This window comes from Lytechinus variegatus, chromosome 13, assembly GCF_018143015.1.
Source record: "Lytechinus variegatus isolate NC3 chromosome 13, Lvar_3.0, whole genome shotgun sequence".
NCBI lineage: Eukaryota > Metazoa > Echinodermata > Echinoidea > Temnopleuroida > Toxopneustidae > Lytechinus > Lytechinus variegatus.
This window is the reverse complement of record NC_054752.1, coordinates 11,765,981-11,791,136: the sequence shown is the minus strand read 5'-3', so window position 1 is coordinate 11,791,136 and position 25,156 is coordinate 11,765,981. Positions and strand designations below refer to the sequence as shown.

Here is a 25,156-nt window from a genome sequence, read left to right as displayed (position 1 = left end):
ACAGACATATTGATTATTGCCCTGTCCATGCATAGCATCATGTGTTGGAGATTATAACAATAGTTTGCATAAACTGCAATATCAAAAGTGTTGATCTCACTGCCTTGGAATACAGTTGTATTGTGAAATATTATGACTCCATTGTAGAGGACTGGAAAATAATTCATTCATTTTTGGCCTACATGTAATAATGTATCACATCACAGCTTTGGTACATGTATGGTACATGTAACCATGGACGACCAAACCCAAAATTGCAACCTAAATTGCCCAACATATACGTGTACATGCTCAAGTAAATGACTGTTATAACCGCTGTTTCAGAGTTGTTTTTAACATAAATTTTCTGATTGTTCTTTTTTTTATATGAGAAATCAGGGAGAATTACCAGTGGAATCTCAGCATACAGAATGCAAACTGCAAAGCATACAGAATGCAAATTACTGTATAAGCTGTTATATTCGCGGATTTCGCGAATTGCCAATCTGCCGCGAATTTAACACGCAAAAAATATTGACACATTTCTTAGTCAGTGCCAATACAGCCAACGGCAAAGCTTTGCTTTTGAAAACATCCCAATTTGTGAGAAAATCGTGTGTGCGTGTGTAGTTGAGTTTTGTCAGACGTGTATCAATCAGATATGATTATTTACGTCTGGGACCGACCTTTAACGTCAACATCCGAAAGACGTGACCAGGGCTCGAACCTCGAAACTCTGCATCAATTTGTAACTTCCCCACAGCTTGGAATTGGATTACAAGCGCACGCCTCACCGCCCAGTTATGCATCTTCATATGGACAAAAAAATAAGGCTTTAGAAAGTAGTTAGTGATTCAAAAAGTTAGCTAGAATTTCACTTTTCTTTTATTTCTCATACAAAATCAGAGCCTAAACTACTTTCTAACATTATCTTATCAATATTCATACACTCACTGCAATATTAAAATGTATTTTCCATGAAATGATTCGATTGTATTATCATCTGATTGACTCTATACACACGTATTGGTAGCTATTTGCATACTCATTAATATTCATTAGTCACATGACGAAAAACTTTTTAGGTGAAGATTTTGTTCACGAAATACCACATTTTTGCACTTTTACCAACTTTTTGAAAAATGAATCGAACAAAACACAAATTCCAAAGATTGCTTAACCCTATAGATTCTGTGGCATGATGAATTTTTAGATCTAAATATTAAAAAAGTGAAATTTAAGCCATCTTTTTCCACAATTTGTAACTGTTTTTACAGGGACATATTTACATGTATGTACAAAAGACATATCAGCGAATTTAACAACCCACGAAAATGTCAGGCCCCCGCAATTCGCAAAAAATTCTGTACGCGAAAATAACAGCTTTTACAGTAAGTAAGAATCCAAAAGAGTAAACGAGATTAGTTTAGACTCAAACTTGAAAATACGGATCAATCACATGTACCATGACTTACATTGGCTTGGTTATCCTCATACAAGTTTCTTTCAAATTATTAGTTTTTGCAGATGAAAACTTCAATGAGATACATGTACAGCTGTAGCTCGCCTCCAAAATATTTAACCTCTGGATCTAGCTTTATACTTTTACCAACTTTTTGAAAAATGAATCGAACAAAATACAAATTCCAAAGATTGCTTAACCCTATAGATTCTGTGGCATGATGAATTTTTAGATCTAAATATTAAACAAGTGGAATGCCTCTGGCCGTCTCACCTGCATCACGCGGTTCAATATAGCAGCAGTGCTGACTTTGAATACTACTCTAACTCGCACAAGATGTTCAGTGATACATGGTTACTCTTATGTCCACTTTTTATGAACTAGACCAATAAACTTACAGAGATTCACAAAAAAACCCCAACATGGCCAAAGTTCATTGACCTTACATGACCTTTGACCTTGATCATGTGACCTGAAACTCAAACAGGATATTCAGTGATACTTGATTACTCTTATGTACAAGTTTCATGAATCAGATCCATAAACTTTCAAAGTTATGATGGTAATTCAACAGATACACCCAATTCGGCCAAAGTTCATTGACCTTTGACCTTGGTCATGTGACCTGAAACGTGCACAGGATGTTCAGTGATACTTGATTACTCTAATGTCCAAGTTTAATGAACTAGACCAATAAACTATCAAAGTTATGATGGTAATTCAACAGATACCCCTGATTCGGCCAAAGTTCATTGACCCTAAATGACCTTTGACCTTAATCATGAGACCTGAAACTTGCACAAAATTTTCAGTGATGCTTGATGACTATTATGTCCAAGTTTCATGAATCAGATCCATAAACTTTCAAAGTTATGATGGGAATTCAACAGATATCCCCAGTTCGGCCAAAGTTCATTGACCCTAAATGACCTTTGATCTTGGTCATGTGACGTGAAACTCATGCAGGATGTTCAGTGATACTTGATTAACCTTATGTCCAAGTTTCATGAACTAGGTCCATATATTTTCTAAGTTATGATGACATTTCAAAAACTTAACCACAGGTTAAGATTTCGATGTTGATTCCTCCAACATGGTCTAAGTTCATTGACCCTAAATGACCTTTGACCTTGGTCATGTGACATGAAACTCTAATAGGATGTTCAGTAATACTTGATTAACCTTATGGCCAAGTTTCATGAACTAGGTCCATATACTTTCTAAGTTATGATGTCATTTCAAAAACTTAACCTCAGGTTAAGATTTGATGTTGACGCCGCCGCCGCCGTCGCCGCCGCCGTCGGAAAAGCGGCGCCTATAGTCTCACTTTGCTTCGCAGGTGAGACAAAAAGTGAAATTTAAGCCATCTTTTTCCACAATTTGTAACTGTTTTTACAGGGACATATTTACATGTATGTACAAAAGACATATCAGCATGGAGACTTTGAGGTGTATCGATTTGCACGTGAATTGCACTAGTTTTGCTTCTTTGAAATGCTGTGGAAATGTTTCCTACATCTTCCGATCGCGAATTTAACAACCCACGAAAATGTCAAGCCCCCGCAATTCGCCAAAAATTCTGTACGCGAAAATAAGAGCTTTTACAGTACTTCAAGAATCCAAAAGAGTAAACAAGATTAGTTTATACTCAAACTTGAAAATACGGATCAATCACATGTACTATGACTTACATTGGCTTCTTCTTTATTCTCATACAAGTTTCTTTCAAATTATTAGTTTTTGCATATGAAAACTTCAATGATATACATGTTGCTCCAACATATTTAACCTCTGGATCTAGCTTTATACTTTGAGTAGATTCTACACAATAATGGATTCATGGGTGCAACTTGCGTTTGAGAAACAATTTATGGATAATACTTTAAATACTAAAATGTAATACATGATAATAAAAAATTATTATAATTTGTAATCACGTATTAAAGTTTAGTAATTCATGTACATGTTAATTTTAATCTTCTTCAAGGCGGCATTTTGTAAACATCGCTATTCGTACATCATGACGAAGCGTTTCACCTTTCAAGCCAGGGTCAGACCTATTGTATTTGCTTTGTTGACAAATGGATCGAGGGATCTTCATGAGATCGGTTGGGTAAGAAACCTTCGATTTTTCGGAAAGAGTTCCATATGCACCATCACCAAAAATAACAAAAGATTGTCAAGACTTCCAGTTCGTTCACTTCAGATGTTTCTAGATTTTTTTTTACTGTTGCTTACCTTATTTTGGACTCGAACTCACCTCGATTTATCTGCAGTCAAGACCTTTCCCACTGTGCTAGCACGTTAGCAAGAAGCACTGATACCATAAGGGGTACTTTGACAATTATCAACCTATAGTTTGACTTGTCTTGACTCACAGACCCTTTACTGACTAAATAAACCCATGTCTATGACTATGGACAATTACATGCACTAGATCTTGCTCGATATTTGACGGAATAAAGCCATATTTTGGTATGTATTTCCGGTCCCCCATCATATATTTTCTAGGCCTATATTAGGACTAGATATATTCTGAACCTTCTCCATGGTTTTATTTTCAATTTCAATTTTAGTGGGGGTACATATGGAACTCTTACCAATTTTTTGCCTTTTCATTAAAGGGGAATGAAACCTTTGGAACAAATAGGCTTGTGTAGAAACAGAAAAATCAAAGAATAAGAATAAAGAAAGTTTGAGAAAAATCGGACGAATAATGAGAAAGTTATGAGCATTTGAATATTGCAATCACTAATGCTATGGAGATCCTCCCATTGGCAATGCGACAAGGATGTGTGATGTCACTGATGAACAACTTTCCCTTTGGTGGACTATAAAATACCCTCAAAATGTCTCTTTTTGCTTTTTCTTATGATGATACAAACTCTTTATCCATGATGTATTCTTAAAGCCTGTGTATAGCTTTGGTAAATGGTCAATAATGTGATTGATAATCAAATATCATCTAATATGACAGTCTTACTGAAACGTAGAGACCGTTAGATATTTTTCCAACTGCACTTCTCTGAGAAAATTTCAAATATTCAAATCTTGGATATATAGCGCCCTCTCTTGGCGATGCTTGTTTTAAATTTTTAAAATGGGCATTCAAGCACTTATCTTATAAATTTAGTGATTAGATATCCAAAGTTACAGACAAAGAACATATCTTGAAAGTTTCAGCCCATTCCATGATTTGGAATAGGATTTAATTGAAAGACAAAAACACACAGATATTTTAATTTGATCGGGTGACCCGATCAAGTTAAATTTCCATGTAAAATCGCAAAATTTATCCTGTTTAACACATTTTCATTTCATATCCTCCACATCATAACCGTTATAGGGCATATCCATTCATATTAGCTAGCAATGAATTGGAATAGTGATAGGTGCATTTTGGTGGATTTACCAAAACTATAGGACTACACAAGCTTTAAAAAATATGTATTACATGCCCTCATGTAAAAAGAACACATGATCTACCGATAGATGTGATAAAAGAGGCAATTCAAGTGAAATATATACTAAAGTAATGGGGAGAGTTGTTCACAAGTGACATCACACATCTTTGTCGCATTGCCAATTTGCTATCTCCATAGGCATAGCATTAGTGATCGCAATATTCAAATGCTCATAACATTCTCATTAATTAATTGATTTTTCTCAAACTTTTGTTGATCTGTTTCTTTGATTTTTCTGTTCTCACACAAGCTATCTTGTTCCAATGGTTTCATTCTCCTTTAGTTTAACCAATTTTGGAATTAAATCTTCATACGCATTAGGCCTATGAAGATTCCCAATATTGGTGTAAAATTTAGTAAAAAAATAAATAAAATCAATACCATTTACGTGATTTTTAATAATAGAAGATGGATCATTCATTGTTACGGCGCGGTGAGTCTAACGTCTTGTTCATTGAATGTGAATGAGTGCCGTACCGTATAGGCCTATATACATTTATATGGTTGGTAGGCGGTTAACGCGGTTCTTCTAGTACGTACTTTCTAGTCTATGATCATATTAAAAGAAAGTAGGATATGAAAATATTAAAAAAACATCATCATGGACATGGAGTCCCCAACAAACAAGGCTACATACATGTACATTAGGCCTAGGGCTAGGCTAGGACTAGGTGCAACCGCAGGAAAGTTCCACCATCGCTCATCACCACGGAACTTCCCAGCCTACCTGTCCCGTGTCCTCGGCACCTTGAACCGATTTGATCCCCGATCCACCGGCTGCGGGAGCGCGCTCTCGTATCACTCAATCGCCCTGGCCCACTCATAAACTGTAAACACATCGAACAACTATTAATTTTATTGGAAATTTACTACGTTTGATTCGGTTACCGAGCAATTCATCAGCCAGAAATTAATAAGCATGTAAAATTACCTTCCAACAACAAGTCTCTCGGTTACATGTACGATCCGTTTTCCTGGCTGGCCCTTTGAATTTTGATGACGGTGACGAACAATACCGGTACCGTACGTACGTGTACGTGTTTTCAAAACAGCTAGCTAGCCATCGATATCGACGTAGGAGCAGCTGTGGGAGTGCAATCCAAGATAGATCTATGAAACTCAACGGTTAACAAAATAATTTAGTGATAACAAAAATTGGATGCACAGACCGTCGGCTTTCCACGAGTGATTTTTATTTGTTGCCCTTTTGAATTCGGTGATATTTAGAGTTTTATTAGAAATGTCGAAATAATATTTGCACCTCTGAATAGGATGCGATGTACTATTTTCGATATTTTTGGGAGAAAAATAATTGTAAGAATCATCCATTTGCTGACTCGCCGGCCTGTTCGTATAGCCTGTTCTTATAGCAAGAAGAAGAACTAATAATGATAATAATAATAATACTAATAATAATGATAATAATAAGAATTGATGATGATTATGATGGTGATGATGAAGAAGGAGGAGGAAGGGGAGAAGGGAAGGAGAAGAAGAAGAAGAAGAAGGAGAAGAAGAAGGAGGAGGAGGAGACGAAGAGGAAGGAGAAAAAGAAGAAGAAAGAAAGAAGATATTTCCCTAAAATATTTGGTGATTTACCCAACTTGGGTGCAGACCATTGGCGGCGGAAGCATACAAATTTAGGGAGGGGGGGGGGCGGAAATAAAATTTTCATCCAAATTTTCCCAGTCTAAAATCTGCTAAAAGCTGTTGTTTATGTAGGATTGGTTGGTTGGTGTTGGAATTAAGTTGATGCTCTTCAATCTGGTAGATTATCCGTGCCAGGTCGTTTCCGAGTTGGTTACTCAGATTGGAATCTAAGTTAACTGTTTTGCGAGCGCGTAACGTGCTCAGAATTTTTGTTATTCCAACCCAAAACTGAAAACTTCTACTGACTTTTGGGACCATGAACAGGATGGGTATCGATCTAAAGAATTGATGCTCGCGCGAAGCGCGAGATGAAAATTTGTGATAATCTAAAATTGGGACATTTTGAGAACTTTTGGTATTCATGAACAGAATGGCTATAACTGAACATTTTATGCAAGAGCGAAGCGCAAGCTGGAAATCCCGGATTCTAAGCACTTTTTGAAACGATGAATAGGATGGTCATGTTATACCCCCTTTACACCAGACGAAGTTCCCGCTACGTTCTTGAAGTTCAGGAGAAACCCTGGGACGTGGCGCCAACTTTGTTTGAATTTCTCGAAAGATGTGAGATTGCCACGTGCGTGCTACGTCCGCATCACGTTAATCCCGACCTTTCGTTTGAGGACGCAGACGCTAATTTACAACGGTAGTTGGCTTTGGAAGAGACATTTGGGCCCGTCTTAAAACTCTGGCCGGCAATGCAAATTGTGTGACATGAGATTTTTTTTTCGTTTCGCATCTGCGACAGAAACGTTCAATATGCGTTTCGTGTGCAAAATTCTGGTTGCTACTATGGTAACAGCGATATCCGATTGAGGACGACTTTCCAAATCAACATTTGACTCCTCCTAGAGCTCGAGAGGCCGCCCAGGGGGCCCACTTCCATTGATTAGTGGACACCAAGAGCGAGCACGCGTAAAAGGGGACAGAGTGGGCAAGTACATTACGTATAGACCTATGTAACGTTATAAAGGTGTCAAAACGATGTTTAAAATGCTGAAAAAATGATACATATCCAATACTTGTAGGGTTTCACACTTGTTAAGAGATGCATTTTCATAATCTGAAAAATGATTAATTGCTTCCCTTGTTTAGCGGGGTACTGTTCGAAACCCCATGGTCGTGCCTGGTATCCACTCATCAATGAAAGTGGTCCCCCCGGAATTTGAATCTAATCCACATTTCTGCGGAAAGTATAAAACATAATGCCCATTACATCGTGTGCTAGAGGCATATCGTTTGTGTAGAAGGGTTAAACAAAAGAAACAAAAGAAACCCGCGAGGTCAACACGTCCCTGGTCAAACGTATTGCATGATGTGTACATACGTGTATCAACGCATGCGAAATGAAATGTTCGGCTGGAGAGGTTGATCTAACCTCATGAAATCAATTGCCAGTGATCCACCAATAATCCACATTAAATGCAATATCGATTCGATGGACTGTAATGATCTATATCTAAGCCTTCATCCAGTAAGTTTTTCCTCTCTAAATATGGAGTCGATTTTTTTTGAAAAACCACTTTCTTATCCATGTCATAATTTCTTTTAGGTCCTGCATTTCGAATATCTCCAGCCATCAGTCGTAATATACATGCACATACGGTGCGGGTGTCGCGGGAAAGGATTTTGCACACGAAAGGCAGATCTGTAGGGCCTGTAATCCCCCGGTAACACAAAGCTTAGCATTGATTGTAGAACAGTTTTCTACGTTTAATTCTATTGACTAAAATGTACGATCAATCTTAAAAATCAAGTGTATGATTAAGCGTTAACATTTGTGTTAGGGGACCCTAAATTAGCGTCGGTGATGATTGCGAAAGGTCCCAAATGTGACGTTTATGCTGCGTGTGTAGGCCACTTACATTGACGAGTGGATACCATGCGAGACCAAAAAACACGTAAAAAGGATGTCTTTTTCACGATAGGGCACGTTACGTACGTAAGGTGATAAGGGTGCCAAAAACACAAAAATAATGAAAAAAGGGTATCTATTTCGCTAGGAAAATTACGTGTTTAGGGTCGAATTTGCGGGGATGATAAAACAAAATTAAAATGTTTTATAAAGGATGTCCTTTTTGCCCCAACACTACGTGTTTAGAGTCCGATTTGCGCGAGCCTGTAGAAGTGGGGTCGTACTAAACCAAATAAGGTAAAGCCGACGACCTAAGGAACCGTAACAATAAATAATTCTGTACTTGTTTAGGGGTTCATTTCAGGGAATATTTGCCAAGAGTATCGTTTTTGTTTCCAATACTTGTTAAGGGTAGGGTTTCACACGCCAATACTTGTTAAGGGGTTCATTTTCAGAATATGGAAATTACGTGTTTAGGGTGCTTTTCGAGACCCCTTGGTCGCGCATGGTATCCACTCGTGAATGGAAGTGGCCCCCGGGCCACAAAGTTCATTCTGCGCGCAGAGCCGGTCCATGCTGCGTCGAAACGGTTCCCACTACGCTCCGACTACATCCAGCAGATTGCGCGACTTTCTGTACCTTCGTCTATTTCGACGTAGAGCCAACCGAGTTTACGTGGTGGCCGCGTAGTGGCAGTACAGTAGACATTGACAGAGTTGTTGCCACGTTCTTTCGGTGTCCGCTACGTCTATGAAGCTGTTGGTAGGTCTTTACTGCGTCATTACTACGCTCGGTTTAGACGGCGCTTCCGCTACGCGGACTTCGGACATGTTCAAAGTCCACGTAGCGGAAAATTTGTTTTCGGAGATCATGCAGACTTTGCCACGTCAATAACAGTTCTCTCTACGCTCTCAGTACGCTGCAGCAGTTCCCACTGCGTCATGGCAATTTTTCTTTGACGTAGCGAGAACTGCATGGACGTAGCGTTGGTGTAATGGGGTTATTACTAAATTGATGCGAGGAGGCGAGCTGAAAATAAGTGATACACGACTTATAGCGGTAACGCTTGAATTACTGTTTTCTGTAATACATGAAGAGAATACTTATCTTACTAAATTGTAAATTTGCCCGTCAAATAATGCCAGCGCGTAGCGCTAGCGGATTTTTTTTTCTGATATTCAGTACTCTTTGTAAGCATGAACAGAATGCAATGGAAACTCGAAGACTTTAACATTTGATAGGCCTATACTCCATGGTATCATAATGAGTAGGTTACTGGTTTTTTTACCTAACACGAGCGCGTAGTGTGAGCGAAATTTTCTTTTTTATGAAGTGACTCGATGTTTTTTTTTTATTTCCAATTATCCCTCCCCTGATCTTATTCACATTTCTTTCTTTTCTTTCCGTTCTTTCTTTCTTTAAAAAAAAATATTTTCTTCTTCGTGTTGAGGAAAAAAAACCTTTTTGTTGTTGGTTGTCATGTTCAACAAAAAAACTTGTTTTATACAATGTAGGCCTATTTTATATTTCTTTGTGTCAGCTGTTCAGTTGACTTGCATCTTTTCCTCTTCCTTTCTTTCTTTCTTTCTTTCTTTCTTTCTTTCTTTCTTTCCTTCCTTCCTTCTTTCTTTCCTTTCTTTCTTCCTTCTTTCCTTCCTTCCTTCTTTCTTTCTTTAATTCTTTGTTTCCTTCCCTCCCTCCCTTTCTTTCTCTCTCTTTCTTTCTTTCTTTCTTTCTTTCTTTCTTTCTTTCTTTCTTTCTTTCTTTCTTTCTTTCTTTCCCTTTCTTTCTTTCTTTCTTTCTTTCCTTCCCTTTCTTTCTTTCTTTCTTTCTTTCCTTCTTTCCTTCTTTCTTTCTTTCTTTTTTTTCTTTCCTTCCCTTTCTTTCCTTTTTTTTTTTTGGGGGGGGACCGTCCCCTCCTTTTGAAATTTAAGGGGGGACGTGTCCCCCCGCGCCTCTGCCGCCCATGGTGTAGATCTGGTTTTAGACACCCTATCCTTATTCTATGGTTGCATGGGCCTAATCACAACTGGCAGGCAAAATATATTCATTCGAGCCAATTGCTCGGTTTTTAAATTTGATATTGCTGATTGACAAAAATGAATGAATATGACTGACAATCTAACACTGATTCTAGGGAGGGTACCTACTGAACTTCCTTTTTCCAAATTGGAGAGATATATCACCACTATGGAACTATACTTTAACTGGCGGAAGAATTAGGGCCATTTTACTGTCATAGGCCCCCCCCCCCCCATACCCAACCTTGACATTGTGATGCCTGTCAACAGACCTCTCCTTCCGAAGTTTGAAGAGAAAAATAAAAAGTGTGTAATATAAAATACATGTTACTGTATGATATATCATAACCAAATATAAGGAAACAATCAATTAATGCAGTCATTTTGGGCTTGTGCTCGGTGCAATTAATCTCATGTTTTATCATTGAATGTTATATGTTTTACACGGTTATCTGGAATATTCTGTCGATTCATAGATGGGTGACACCTGTGTACATAGACTCAAGGGGAACTTCAAAATGCAGTAGCCAAAAATACAAATAAATTTAGAGAGAGGAAAACAAATAACAAAACAATATAGAACATATCATATACATATATACACTTTTATTTACAGGCGCTATATCTTATTTGATCCCGTCAGGTGTATTCTTCATAAATGATGAGTTTAAAAAAAAATGAGCCGGTTGAGGTACTCTTTCTGGTAAGATATGGAATGTCAGACATGTATCCTATCAACTGGTAGTAAACATTCAACCCTCGAATTTCCTCCTTATTTTTCTTTAATTCTTTTAAGTGCCACTTTAACACACGAGTATATGGGAAATGAATTAGGCCAGGGAACCCTTACATGTATTCAATGCAATTTTCTTCAATAATAGTACGGCGCCACCACATGGCCAATGGTGTAATAGTGGACACACCTCAGCTCCTACTCGAGAATTCCAAGTTGTTTCCAATTTGCTCATTCGACATGCGATGGGAGGGGGGGGGGGGTCTTTCCAGACTGGGGGAAGCTATATAACCATTGCCTCATCATCAGTCCATGGCATCATTCTAAATATTGTACACTGTCTTGACCAACACTGATTTTTTTAACATTATTTTTTTTTTTTGAGGGAATGCATTTTACTCGGGCCTTTCATTAATCAATCACATCCACATCACATTAAGAACCCAGACCTTCATGGCCATGTATGATATTTACATAAGCTCAGTCACAGCTTTACCATAAAACTTTGATACACAGTCCTGTTACTAAAACGTCCGATGTACAATAAAACTAATTGCAGGGGTTTTACTATCATTCCCCCCCCCCACGATTTCCTTCTTGCTATATGAAAAGGCCGGCTTCCTATGACCAAATGGATGATTTTTACAATTATATTTTCCCCAAAATATCGAAAATAGTACATCGTATCCTATTCAGTGGTACTAAACCCTTTTAACTGAACGCGATGAATAGTTTCTGCTTTATTCAATACAAACGGGTAAGAAATGATAAGTCCGATGATAATATATCTACCATGTCCACCGAATGAATCAAATCACTTTTAACATGGGCAATGATTGAGAAAATTACATTGTTATTGAATACAAGAAATAACTAGTTGTTTTATGATGTATCAAACGTACATTTTTCTTTATTTACATCCCAAGGCAAATGGGCTGCTCGTCTGTGACGTCATAAAATCAGGAATGTAAAGAGGGAAATTTATGGGTTACACTTCGTAATTCCGAAGGTTCTTTATTCCGAAGGTTCGTAATTCCGAAACACGTAAATTGCCTATAGCTCGATGTTCGTTAATCCGAAAACGTAAAAGGGTTCGGTAATCGGAACATTTGTGGCATTATTCCGAAGGTTCGTTATTCCGAAGGTTCGATGTTCCGAAGGTTCGTTAGTCCGAAAACGAAATAAGTTTCGTTGTTCCGAAGGTTCGTTAATCCGAAAACGAAATAAGGTTCGTTGTTCCGAAGGTTCGTTAGTCCGAAAAAGAAATAAGGTTCGTTCATCATTACGTTTTCGGACTAACGAACCTTCGGAATTACGAACCTCATTTCGTTTTCGATTAACGAACCTTCGGAATTACGGACCTCACTTTGTTTTCGGACTAACGAACCTCATTTCGTTTTCGGACTTACGAACCTTCGGAATTACGAACCTTCGGAAATACGAACATTCAGAATAACGAACCTTCGGAATAACGAAGCTTCGGAATTACGAATGTATGCGAATTTATCATGTTGATGACCATATTTTATTCAGTTTTTCTTCTATTATTAATTACATTTTATATCCAGGGTGAAATACCCCTTCAAGATACTTTAGACGGAATCTTTTTTCGCGAGCACCCCGAGTATCTTTTTTCTTGTCAAATTGGCGTCAATGGGGGGGGGGGGGGGGGGGCGGGGGCTTGGAAGCACTGACCCCCCCAAAAAAAATGTGACCAAGAAATAAAAACAAGGTGAAAAAGAAATTGATGAAGGGTCAAAGGCATAACACATTATGATTCATTTCAAAATCTTGTATGAAATTTGATTGTCAATTAACGCCAAAGATATTTCGCTCTCTCGCCTCGCGACTTAAAAGAAATACCCATACGCCATGATGTGCCCCTAAAAAATATGGCACACTGCGCAACTGATTGACGATGGTCACAACTCGGGATATGTGGAGAGTCACTCTTTAAAAGGGATTACGTCTACTTTTAGCCATTCTGAGAAAATCAATTTTTTAATCCACCTATATTGCAGTGTTTTTAATTGTATAATACCTCATCTTGAGACTGCAAAATTGCATTTAGAAAAAAATGAACTGGTCTTTATTTTTTAACATTTTATCAAAATGTTTAAGAATTTTCAACCTAACAATTTGGAAATAAACTGAATCTATCCCCTTATTTACCAGCATGCTTGTGTGTGTGGGTGAGAGTGTATGAGTGTGCATTGCGTTATTGTGTGTGTCTGGTATCGCGTTCCGACATCAACCTAAATTTTAGGGGGGACAACACACGTTTAAGGGGGTCCACGTGAATTTAGGGGGGCTGCAGAAAAATAATTGACAAGGAAAAAAAAGATATAAAAGAAAAATTAGGGGGAGGGGGACACATCCCCCCCATCCCCCCGCCGGAGGAGAAAAGATGGTAATGAACGAGAGAGGAAGAGGATGCTAGAGCTTGAAAAGGTCAGAGGGTCATCATCCTTTAGGTCTGCTATGATAATGGTCAGGAGGGTTAAGGTTTTCAGCCAAACAGATAAATTCAAATTCAAATTTATTTATTTCAACTCCACCAAACAAAAACAAATTGTATACCATATATAAATAAAATATTTGTATCTGTTGCAAAAAAAAATAATACATATGTTGTGAAAAAATACTTATACAATCTGGGCAACACACGTTGTATACTATTTTTTAATACATATTAAATGAAGATGGAATTGGAAGGACCCACTAAAAAGCAATGCGTGTACAATCCGGGCCCCTCAAAACAATAGATAACACAACAAATAACAAAATAACAAAGTATAAATACAGATATATGTAATCAAACGATCAAGCGAGAAAAAAAAGAAATGAGAGAGAAATTATACTCACAAAGTACATACGAAGTTATCAAAAAATACAGTTGGATAAAGCACAAAACAACCCGTCCTAAAATATATCCAGCCTTCCCCACCCCAGAAAAAGAGAAGAAAAAGGGGAGAATGCCCCGAGGAGATGGATGGGTGCTGCTAAACGTAGGTAGAACACATGCCATCGTGGACTCAAGCAAGATTGGGGCGATGTTCCAAAAAGACAGGGCAAGAGCATGGGGCTGACACTAATAATAGGGCACACATGAGTATTACAGACCCCATTCACTCACGTGTTATATCATAGCTCATCAAAAAATCATTAAAAATCAATCCCTCGATAGATTTTGCTTTAATTCACTGACATTAGTCACAATTAACAGTACATTAAGACTTGATATGTTAATCAGGTACTTGACCAGCTCAATCAAAATTTAAATGGCCTGAAATAAGACTAACCATAATTTCGGCCAGTTCATTGCCACAAAAACCAGAACTGCATTGTGGGTAATAATAATTAAATTGAAATACAAAAATGCAGTCTAGCCTCCCAAAACGCCTTAATTATGAAAGAGTATGAACGTAGCATTTTCTCTATCGTTTTTCTTTTGATATACAAACATTTAATCTATTTTTAATGAATTATTTTAATCAATAAAGTCATGTGATCTTTACTTACGCCTGTCCGGCATGCTTTGCGCGCGGTTGAATTACTCTCATGTGCCCTAATAATAATAATAATAATAATAGGAATTTATATAGCGCTATCTGTCTAGAAATATTCTATTCCGAGGCGCGTTGTTATTATTATTACCCCGGCTTTAGCTGGAGCTGCCTTTCAGGGCTCATGCATTCAAGGGATTAATACTACCGGGTACCCATTCACCTCACCTGGGTCGAGTGCAGCACAATGTGGATAAATTTCTTGCTGAAGGAAATTACGCCATGGCTGGGATTCGAACCCAACGACCCTCTGTTTCTAAGTCAGAAGACTTATCCACTGGGCCACAACGCACCATGGCAAGAGCTAGCAAGGAGATGAAGAAAGTCTTCATCCTCAAGGGCACATATAGCTTGTATCTGCATGGGATCTGTGCCTTTGCCGATGGTAACCAAACGTTGCTGAGTAGGATAGGTACACTGTAAAAACTGTGGTGTTAAAACTGACACCAATTGGTGTTAATAGAGGACCACACCCTGAGGTGTTGAAATTACACCCTAGAGATTGAACATAACACCAAAGTGTGTAAATGTAAACAACAAAAGGTGTTGTAATAACACCTGTAGGTGTATAACTAACACCACCAATTTTACACCGGTGCAAAGTAACTGGTGTGGTTCTCTATGTACACCGGTTAACACCACAGTTTTTGCTGTGTAGATTTGAGAAGTTTGGCCCGGAGAATTACAGCAGCAGGAGGTGCGGAGGAAGTGAAGATGGGTTCAAGAGATTTGTCATGGGAAGCATTACGAGGGTTCCCCAGAGGAAGAGAGAAGACATTCGGTTGATGCCCTTCCCTGCCTCCATCATGAGCATCCAGAATAGTTCTTTCACACGCGTATAGATTGGAGTATGTAAATGGCTCAGTGATGAGAGGTGAGGGAGAAGGATCGAAGGTTGTATATTTAGATAGCAGTTTGGTCCTTGTGGGAGTATGGACAGAGACAGCATGGAGGAATGTTTGGAACTCAAATCTGGAATGATCTATGTCATATTGACATGATTGAGGAGTTGGCCTTGAGGAGAAGTACTCGTGTTCCCCGCGTTGAAACCCATCTTTTTTTTTCTAGCGCGGATGCTGTCTATTGTCCAAGTGGGAGTGACCGCCGAGACTCGAGATTGTTGGATGGTGGGTTACGACAAACATACTTAATTCGTCATGTTCATTATGGATATAATCACTCATCATACCCTAGTATACGCGACTAAATACCGAACTGCAAGAAGAATGCAAGAGAAAACTAAAGTTATAACCTGTATACGTACATGTAACACACTTTAAAGCGCGATTAAGTTTGAGTTAATGCAAAGATTATCAATTTTCAAAGGTTAATATCACTGTCGGATCAGCAATCTTCTAAATAATTGAGAATAATCGAATGTATGACTATACAAGATAACATATTCATGATATTCGCATTGAAATGGCCGAATTAGATTGGATGAAAAAAAACAGTAATATTCGTCACATCACTTTTGTTAATAGCTGCAATAAGTAACGTAAGAAAAAATAAACATGGATAATCATTATAATAATAGCTGGATTTATAAAGCGTTTTTTGCCTGAGAATACAAAGCGCTGCTATTATTACCCCGGCTTTAGCTCGACCTACCATCACCGGTGCTCAGTGCATTCAAGGAAATAATCCGGCCGGGTATACCCATTCACCTCACCTGGGTCGAGTGCAGCACATTGTGGACAAATTTCTTGCTGAAGGAAAACACGCCATAGCTAGGATTCGAACCCACTACCCTCTGTTTGAAAGGCGAGAGTCAGGACCACTAGACCTCGGCGCGCCAACATAATAAAACATAAGCACAGTAAACCTGATAAAAACGGCAAGTTAAACAGTTACAAGAAAGTCTAAACAATCACACAACAATCCACCAATACATTAAAGGGATAAAAATAGCAAAATCGGAAGTAAATAATAAAGTGATATGAAAACAATATTAGAATACATATTTATGCATATCGTATATAAAACAGTTTTTGCTTTAAATGTTGAAACGCATCTCTTATAAGAGGTGAAGGATGGCTAATACGTCTTCAACTATCTATCGTTTAGCTATGTCCTTGGCTTAATAAAAATGGTGGACAATGGTGGATATGTGAGTTGTTTTCGGAAGCAAGAAAACATCTGGCAATATTACTGGTAGAATATCCACACCTCTCTAATTAAAGGTCAAGTCCACCTGAGAAAAAAATGTTGATTTGAATAGAACAAAATCAAACAAGCATAGCACTGAAAAATTCAACTCGGTGACATGGAAAATGAGACAGTCAATGATGTCACGCACTCAATATTGCTTTTGTTTTATATACAATATTTCATTTTGTTTTTACAGATTTGACAATAAGGACCAACTTGATTGAATTATGTTAAACAATGCTAGTTCCACATGCTCGTCGAGAGGCTACTGCTTGTCAATTCACCGGAATGACAAAGCCCGAATCTAAGTGTGCTCTTTTCATTTGCATGATTAGACTTATTACAAACGCCTGAACTTAAATTTCAAATGAGAAGGTCTAGAAAATGATCATGTAGACAATAAGAGATAAAATGACACCAATAGCCATTGTGACGTAGATCTTGACGAACGATCTTTGGTTATCTTCATAGGCTTGCAGACAATCTTTGGCATCCCCACGCACTGTTGTGAGTGTAATACCATGTACCTGGTTCTCCCTGCAGTCGAGAAGAGCCTGTCTCGCCCCAGGAGTGGCACCAGGACCTACCAACCTATGGCAAGGAGGATATGCCACTCCGAAGTAGAAGTGGTAAGCGAGTACAGGATCGGTGAAGATTAGCTTTGTCAAACTTGGTAGCGCACCGATTGCTTTGGCAAGCTGATCGAGGTAGGCTACTGGGTTGACCTTAGGAAAAGAACAAAACATCGAGTGGGACCTTTGATACGAACAGAATCAACTGAAGTAAAGGAGATTCAGGATGTTGATGACAAATAAGGAAAATGGGAACGATGGCATTTGGGACCCATCCGAAATACTTTCGATTCACCCTGCAATTTCGACCCCTGGACTATACAACATGCATCATAAGTACGGTACATTCTTTCTTTGCTGTGTGCAGTATTGGCTTCAGCCGACATCCCGATATACTCCTAGCTCTACCAGACGGGTTTGATTAGTTTTACCATCCATCCACCAACATGAATATATCCTTTCACACCCATCATACGCATTGAATATCCCACAATCTCAGACAGGTTCACGCATCCAGGTGAGTGTTTCATAAAGCTGTTCGTAAGTTAAGAGTAACTTTAAGAACCACTGGTGAACATTTTTTACGCGTTATATAATCACCTTAATGGAGAGTACCACAAAAATGAGCACAAGCCGTTCTTAAAGTCACTCTTAACTAACGGTCAGCTTTATGAAACGGCCCTAAGATTACAGAGAACTCACCGAGAATGGGAAGTGATTTTCGAATTGCCTGTAGTTGAGATCCTTTGTAGTCATGATCTCCTGTTGCATTTCCTTAAAGTTAGGTAGCTTGACTTCTCCTTTGAAGACCTTGGTGATGTACCTTGTCTGCATCTCGCCGAACATATTGGCACCGATTGCAAATGGGAGGCACATCCCAACAAAGGAGAGGGTTGGATGCCGAAGCCGAAGAGGAAACATGTATCGGTACAGCTCTATCTTATCGTATCCGTCTAAAGAATGCACTCATGGTACGAAAACAATAACGAGTTAAAATCAGGATGCGAGGGAAAAAATTCTAATAACTAACGAAAGTTGGAAGGAATATGGAAACAAGCAAGAAACGCACAATGGAACAGATGACGCTTTAATAGTTATGGATAAATCTTAAAAAAATGGAACACAATCTGTACAGGTAACTCACATCCTACTGAATGTGATTTGTTTGGCCACTGACACGATTTGAAATTTGAATTCTGCCATTTCAGGTGAGGGATACATGACAATTTCATTGAACATAGCGGACTGTCTAATCTAACATACCCGGAATGATGTCTTTCTTGAAGAAAGGGAACTTGAGCTCGTAGCCTGTGGCAAAGATGACAAAGTCAATGTCTTCAATCACCGAACCATCTACAAAATGGATACTGGAGCCTTTAAATCTCTCAATTCCACTCCTGATTCTTACTCTTCCTTCCATGATGCTAGTAGCTATACCCTCGTTCACCATGACATGGACGTTAAATAGACCCTTTGAATGCTGTAAGCCGAGTATCTTCCCATCCGTGTGGTGGTTCAGCTTGTTCACAAGCCAGTTCATAAGCATCCTGGGTGGTATCCAGGTTTTCCATCTTCGACTGAAGAAATCGGTTACAGACTGGTTGTTGTAAAAGAATCGCGGGATACACCATGCTCCGTGCCGCAAGCTCAGGAATACCTCGAATAAAAAAAAAATGAATCATTCAATCACCACTAGAAATCATCTATTTCCATGCTACTATGATGAATATTTTAAGGTTTTATTTTGAGACCTTTGGTAAAGGAGTGGCAGAAGTGCATGCATTCTGTATACGGACATGCCAATGAGGGTCCGATGACTGGGGTCATATTACGTCTGTTAAGCACTTGTATCTTTAACATGTTTAAGCAGAATGATATGAACGAACAGCCAATACCATGCAGTATAACACTAAATCAAGTCCTAAACCCTGTGCACTATTCAGGAACATACCCATCATACCGTTGTACTGATTTTTTTTTACCTGACTGATAAGAAAGCACGAATGCCTGTGAGGAAGCAACCAGAGGACCAACGGCTTAAGGTCCTCTCCAAGGGACCTGGTAATGAGGATAAATATGCCTTACCAAAGGGCACTAATGCACCATTTGGGAATCGAACCCGGGTTATCGGAATCCAAACCCCCACTCTATCGACTGAGCTATCGCGCCAACTCTTGTCATGAGTTGTGACGTCTTGTAATATAGGCCCATTTGAATGCCTAATATATTCTTATTGATCCATATATTTATACCGAAACACATTATGGTTGATCGGTTCGCTCCCTTCTGAATGATGGGTGAGAGCCAAGCAACCCTAGACCCCATCTAGACAGTTACTCTGTTTAAATATATTTGAATAGAACGGAAGGAATGTATGGGCCTTCATCATAAACATGATAAATAGGCCTACATAATTTTGTTTTTGTTCTTAATTGGTAAGAACATAGTTTGCAAAATCCCATGCACTTACCTGGTCAGCGTGGTGACTGAGTAAGTTGGAAACATCTCCTCCCGAAATACTTGAACCTGTTCAGCGTTAACCAAATTTATGAACCAAAAGTAAAAGAGTAATAATAGTTATCAGTATCTCCATGTGGACCGGTTGTGGCCAGGATTAGTCCTTGACATTGAAACAGAGGCTCGTGTGTTCGAATTTTTTTTCCGCATGAAATTAATCCACATCTATTTTCTATGTAACCTTAACTTTTATGACGAAAATGGAATTCGTTTAACATAATGACTGGAAACAGATACATGTTGTTAGTTAAATGACAAGTCCACCCCAGCAAAACCTAGATTTGAATAAAAGAGAAAAATCCAACTAGCATAATTGCTCAAAATTGGATGTAAAATGAAAAAGTTAGGACATTTTGGATTTTTGCTTTATTTCACAATACAGTTATATGCACATCTCGGTTGGTATGCAAATTAGGGAATTGATGACATCACTCTCTATTTTTTTTTAAATACGAAATATTCTATTTTTCTCCTCATTGTCCTGTGAATCAATCAGAACTACTATCCTAAAATCATGAAGCTACATGATGTCCTGATGGAAACTGTATTATTAATCATGTTTCTATATTATGAATCACTAATAGAACGATGATGTTAGGTTATTGTTTTCAGATATTTTGCATTAAAGCCGTTGGAAATAAAACATGGGGTAAAATTTAAATATTTAAAAAATCTAAGTTACCTACAACCAGAACCCTCTTGTCCGTGAAGTAAGCCCCTCTTTTGAACTGACAACTATGCATGATCTGTCCTTTGAAGGAATCCAACCCAGGATAGTCTGGCAGGTGCCCATTGGGATAAAGACCAGTACACACCATCACAGCATCGAAGACCTCACTCCTTTTCTCGCCAGACATTGGGCGGACTGTCACCTTCCATCGTCCAGTGCTTTCGTAATCGGCGTCCTGGTCGATGGACACGACTTCCACATTGAAATTGATGTGCTCGAGGAGTCTGAAGTGTTCGGCATACTGCTGGTAGTACTTATAGACATCAGCCCCCTTTATCATTAAATAGCAATAAGTGAGATAAACTTATTAATATCTCTTTCCTAGAAACCTCTGACATTTCAAAAGATCTATTTTTCAAATTTGTCTCTCTTCCCTTTTCTTTCATTATTTTGTAAAAGAGCTGCCATACAGTGTAGGCTTATGTGGATGCAGATCACTGATCTGTGTATTATTAGTGTACAGATATGATGCAGATGTATGTGTGGGTGTGTGTGTGCGGCATTTGTGTGCAGGCGAGTTGCGGGGGTGCTTACCAATTCCCTTTGGAAAACGAACCCTGTTATGTGATTAATTATTTTTTCCAGTAATTTGATATCCGACATCCCACAATTTTCCAGACTATATTGGAACAACTGATTCGTTCATTTCCAAGACCACATGTTATATTGGCATACCTTCGGGAAAGGGGGTAAATCCTTTGCGAAAGGAAAGTCTGAGTAAGCCATCAATGCCTTGGAGATATTGGTATGGAGACCATGGTAAACAGCACCAGGTCCACGAGGATCAGAACGAGGATCATCATCTGAACAATACCACAGACCACCTAATAATGATCACAAAATAGATGTCGTAAATATTACTAAAGGGGAATGAAATCTTCGGAAAAAGTAAGGCTTGTGAGGATACGAAAAATACTAGGAAAGAGATCAACGAAAGTTTGAGAAAATCGGACAAACAATGAGAAGGTTTTGAGCATTTGAATATTACATTCACTAACATGGAGATTCTTATATTGGCAATGCGACACGGATGTGTGATGTCACAATATGTGAACAACTTTCCCTTTGATGGACTATAAAGTACCCCAACTGTCTCTTTTTGCTTTTTCTGATACAAATACTTTATCCATGATGTATTCTTTAAATATTTGTATTACATGCCCTCCTATAAAAAGAATACATGATCTACTGATAGATGTGATAAAAGAGGCAATTTAAGTGAAATTTATAGTAATGCAATGGGGAGATCTGTTCACAAGTGACATCACACATGTTTGTCGCATTGCCAATCAGGATCTCCATAGCATTTGTGATCGCAATATTCAAATGCTCATAACCTTCTCAGTTTTTTGTCCGATTCTTCTCTAACTTTCGTTAATCTGTTTCTTTGATTTTTCTGTTTCACACGTACAGGTTATTTTGTTCCAAAAGTTTAAGTTCATGAAGGTCTCTTTAGAAATTAAGGCTCGCCTTGTGGCGAGAACTACAGAGAGATATCCATACATTTTCTTGCATACACACCCACTCATCCTAGCGCCAAAAACGCACACACGCACAACCCCGGGTGGGGGAGGGACCCCCATTTTTACCTCAAATTTCCTTTCCAAATTAAGTCACAACATTTTTTGTCTTATTGAGAAAAAGAAAAAATAAAGCTGCTCTCTAAAGCATAGCATTTTCTTCTTATCGAGAAAAAAAAAGGAAAAAAAAATCCGCTCCAAAGCTTCGCATATTTTTCGTCGCGCCGTTCCGGTGGTATTGATCTGCTAGAATAAGCTGGTGAATAATTTTGGTGAAAAGCGGTCGCAGACCGCTGTCCGATCATCGCTTCTGCGCGAGCACACTCGGCGGCGCGTGTCAACGGGTGAGCTCAGTAGCTCCATCATGCACCATGTGCACGTATACCCGTTCCATAGGGATACCTACGCACTGACATGTTGGCGATCCGTTCCAAGGACCCCTGTTTTCACAAACATTTGTAATTCCGAGAACCTTCCTTTTTACAATAAGCCCGCTCTAAGCCCCCGTTTTTCGTCTCGTCCGCGGCACACCCCTATCACTTTTTTGGTCGAGTGCCACACCCCCCTCCACGGGACACACTCTCAGTGTGTACCGTCCACCAGAGCGTGGACAAAACTAGAATGGAAGTGTTGCGGAATCAAATTATGTCAGTTCTGTCGGCGTTTATGTCGGACCAGAAGCGGAAAATCCAGGTTTTCCCAGCACATTATACTAGCAATTTTCGCGGATTTTTTCAGATTGTCCTGGGAGTGTCCTGAGAATCAGTCAAGAAAGTTACAGTCAATCATGGAGCAGGTTGGCGTTTCATAGACATGATAAAGTTTTTCGTAAAGTTACCCACAACTTTAACACAACTACTTGCTATTGGATACAATTGGCCTGTATTCTAAAGTCGGTTTAACTTATACCATGGTTATAACTGTGCTGAAATTATAGAAAGCCAAACATGTCAACATTTTACTTACATTGTATGTTTTTTTTTAATGCTTACTGTGCTCATATAGTTGCATGAATGATGAGGTAAGCTATCTTATTTATCCTTCCGAAACAGTCAAGAATGATATTGAGAGCAAAATGAGTTGATACATTGAAATTCTACTGTAAGATCTATGCCACTATGGCATAGTCAAACCACAACTTTAAAACAGGGATTTAATTAAACCCGACTTCCGAATACAGGCCGAAGTCAGCTACACAGGAATATATTCTAGCACAAGTATCACAAGTTCCACCTTTGTAATTTACAAACATTATACCCCCGTCACACTTATTCAGAATCAGCAGGAATCGAGCAGAACCAGCAGGAACGAAGAACTTTCAAAATTCGTGCCACATTCGGGAAGGAATTCGAAATTTTCACTACTTTTGCAAAAATGTCTTCCTTTTTTGCGACATGACCGGGTGACTTCTACTGCCAAATGACGTTACAACAGCAGCTGGCCGCGTTTTATGCGATTCGGTTTTCACTAGAATGCGATCAGAATGCTCTTAGAATATTAAGATTGCAGTCAGAGAGCAGTCAGAATGCACTTCGAATGTCGTTCGATATTTCTCCACTTCAAATGCACTTCGAAAGTTTTGAACATGAGAAAAACATTCGGGCCGGTCACAAGAATGGACCCGAATGTCTGGAATGCACTCAGAATGCAGTCAGAATTTTTAGAATGCGCTTCGAATATCCAGGAATGTACCAAGAATCTTCCTTCCGACGGCATTCCGGCTCATTCCGCCTCGAGTGTGACGGAGTTTTATGAAACACTCAAGTGGACAATGAGCTGATGAGGATTAGTCCACAGCATGCACATATCCATGCCAATAGTCGCAGCTCGTCATCATAAGAGACTAAATCAATTTTTCTTATTCTGCTTTAGAAAAATATTTAAACAGACATTAACCCTGTGCGACCAAACTAACTTCCGAAGTATCAAATATTCACGTTTTCATGCAAAAGTGAATAATTCCAAAACACTTCATACAACGAATTAATAAAAAAAAAATCATATGAAATAAAAGGCACCTTAGCCTGCAGTTTTTTAAAACATATCTGTAAATGATAATTGTTTTTGTACCTATATCCAGATATGAATGAATATTCTTTTTTTTGGGGTGGGGGGGGGGGGTAAAATGCTTCCGTTAGAGCAATGGCGACGATTTGCTATAAGTTCCTCATTCCTCATTTTCTTGACTTACCCAAGTGCGCCGATCGTTCATAGCAAACAGGTTGTAATTCTTCTTCAAGACATGTTTTAATGGCGGCCAGCCCCGACGCTCCTGCGCCAATCACCGCTATCCTGCCAGTCATTTCGCTCACCAGTTTTTCGGGCACCAACTGTGATGAATGCACCTTAATTCCATTAAAACATAACTCAAACAAGACTAAGTCATCTAGCTTCAGCGCAGTGGTAGGCCTATCCCATTACTCATTAATGAAACCCTCTGAAACACTTCAGCTTCGTGAAGGCCAATGTAGGTTGATGCTGATTTGAAAACTGTCCGTCTCCCCTCGCTTGCTTTGAATCTCATTAGCGATACCCACATTTTTCCATATCCTAACCCCTGAACCTTTGACCTAACGATTTTATAATCTTTATTTGCAACATTTAGAGCAAGCGAGAAGTGAGAAGAGGGGTGCCAGAGGAAATTTCGTTTCAATGTCAAGGGAATTATATACATTCGAAAATTCACCTAAACACAATCAACATCAAATGATGAAAAAGTTTTCGTTGACCTATGACCTGGCACATAACAGAAACACCCACCTGAAGAAAAAAAAAAGAAAGAAAGCACGGATAGGACCTGTAAAAGTGAAACCCTACCCATGTTACAAGGGAAATGGGAGGGTGTGTATAGTATAATGCTGAAATCAGACAACTACAAGCTGTTAAATGACCTTATTCTCAACCGATCATCAAGACAACTCTCAGTTATGCAGAAC

The 25,156-nt window shown here is 38.8% G+C and overlaps 1 protein-coding gene across 1 annotated transcript; it reads right to left on the bottom strand.

The window, feature by feature from the left end:
• Positions 1-16,450: 16,450 nt before the first annotated feature.
• Positions 16,451-24,706, bottom strand: LOC121425873 (flavin-containing monooxygenase 5-like). Its single transcript, XM_041621956.1, has 7 exons — positions 24,412-24,706; positions 21,376-21,524; positions 20,653-20,971; positions 19,924-19,979; positions 18,717-19,110; positions 18,156-18,406; positions 16,451-17,606 (listed from the first exon to the last, which is right to left on the bottom strand). The coding sequence occupies exons 1-7, from the start codon at positions 24,521-24,523 to the stop codon at positions 17,259-17,261; spliced, it is 1,629 nt and encodes a 542-aa protein (XP_041477890.1). The 5' UTR covers positions 24,524-24,706; the 3' UTR covers positions 16,451-17,258.
• Positions 24,707-25,156: the final 450 nt, after the last annotated feature.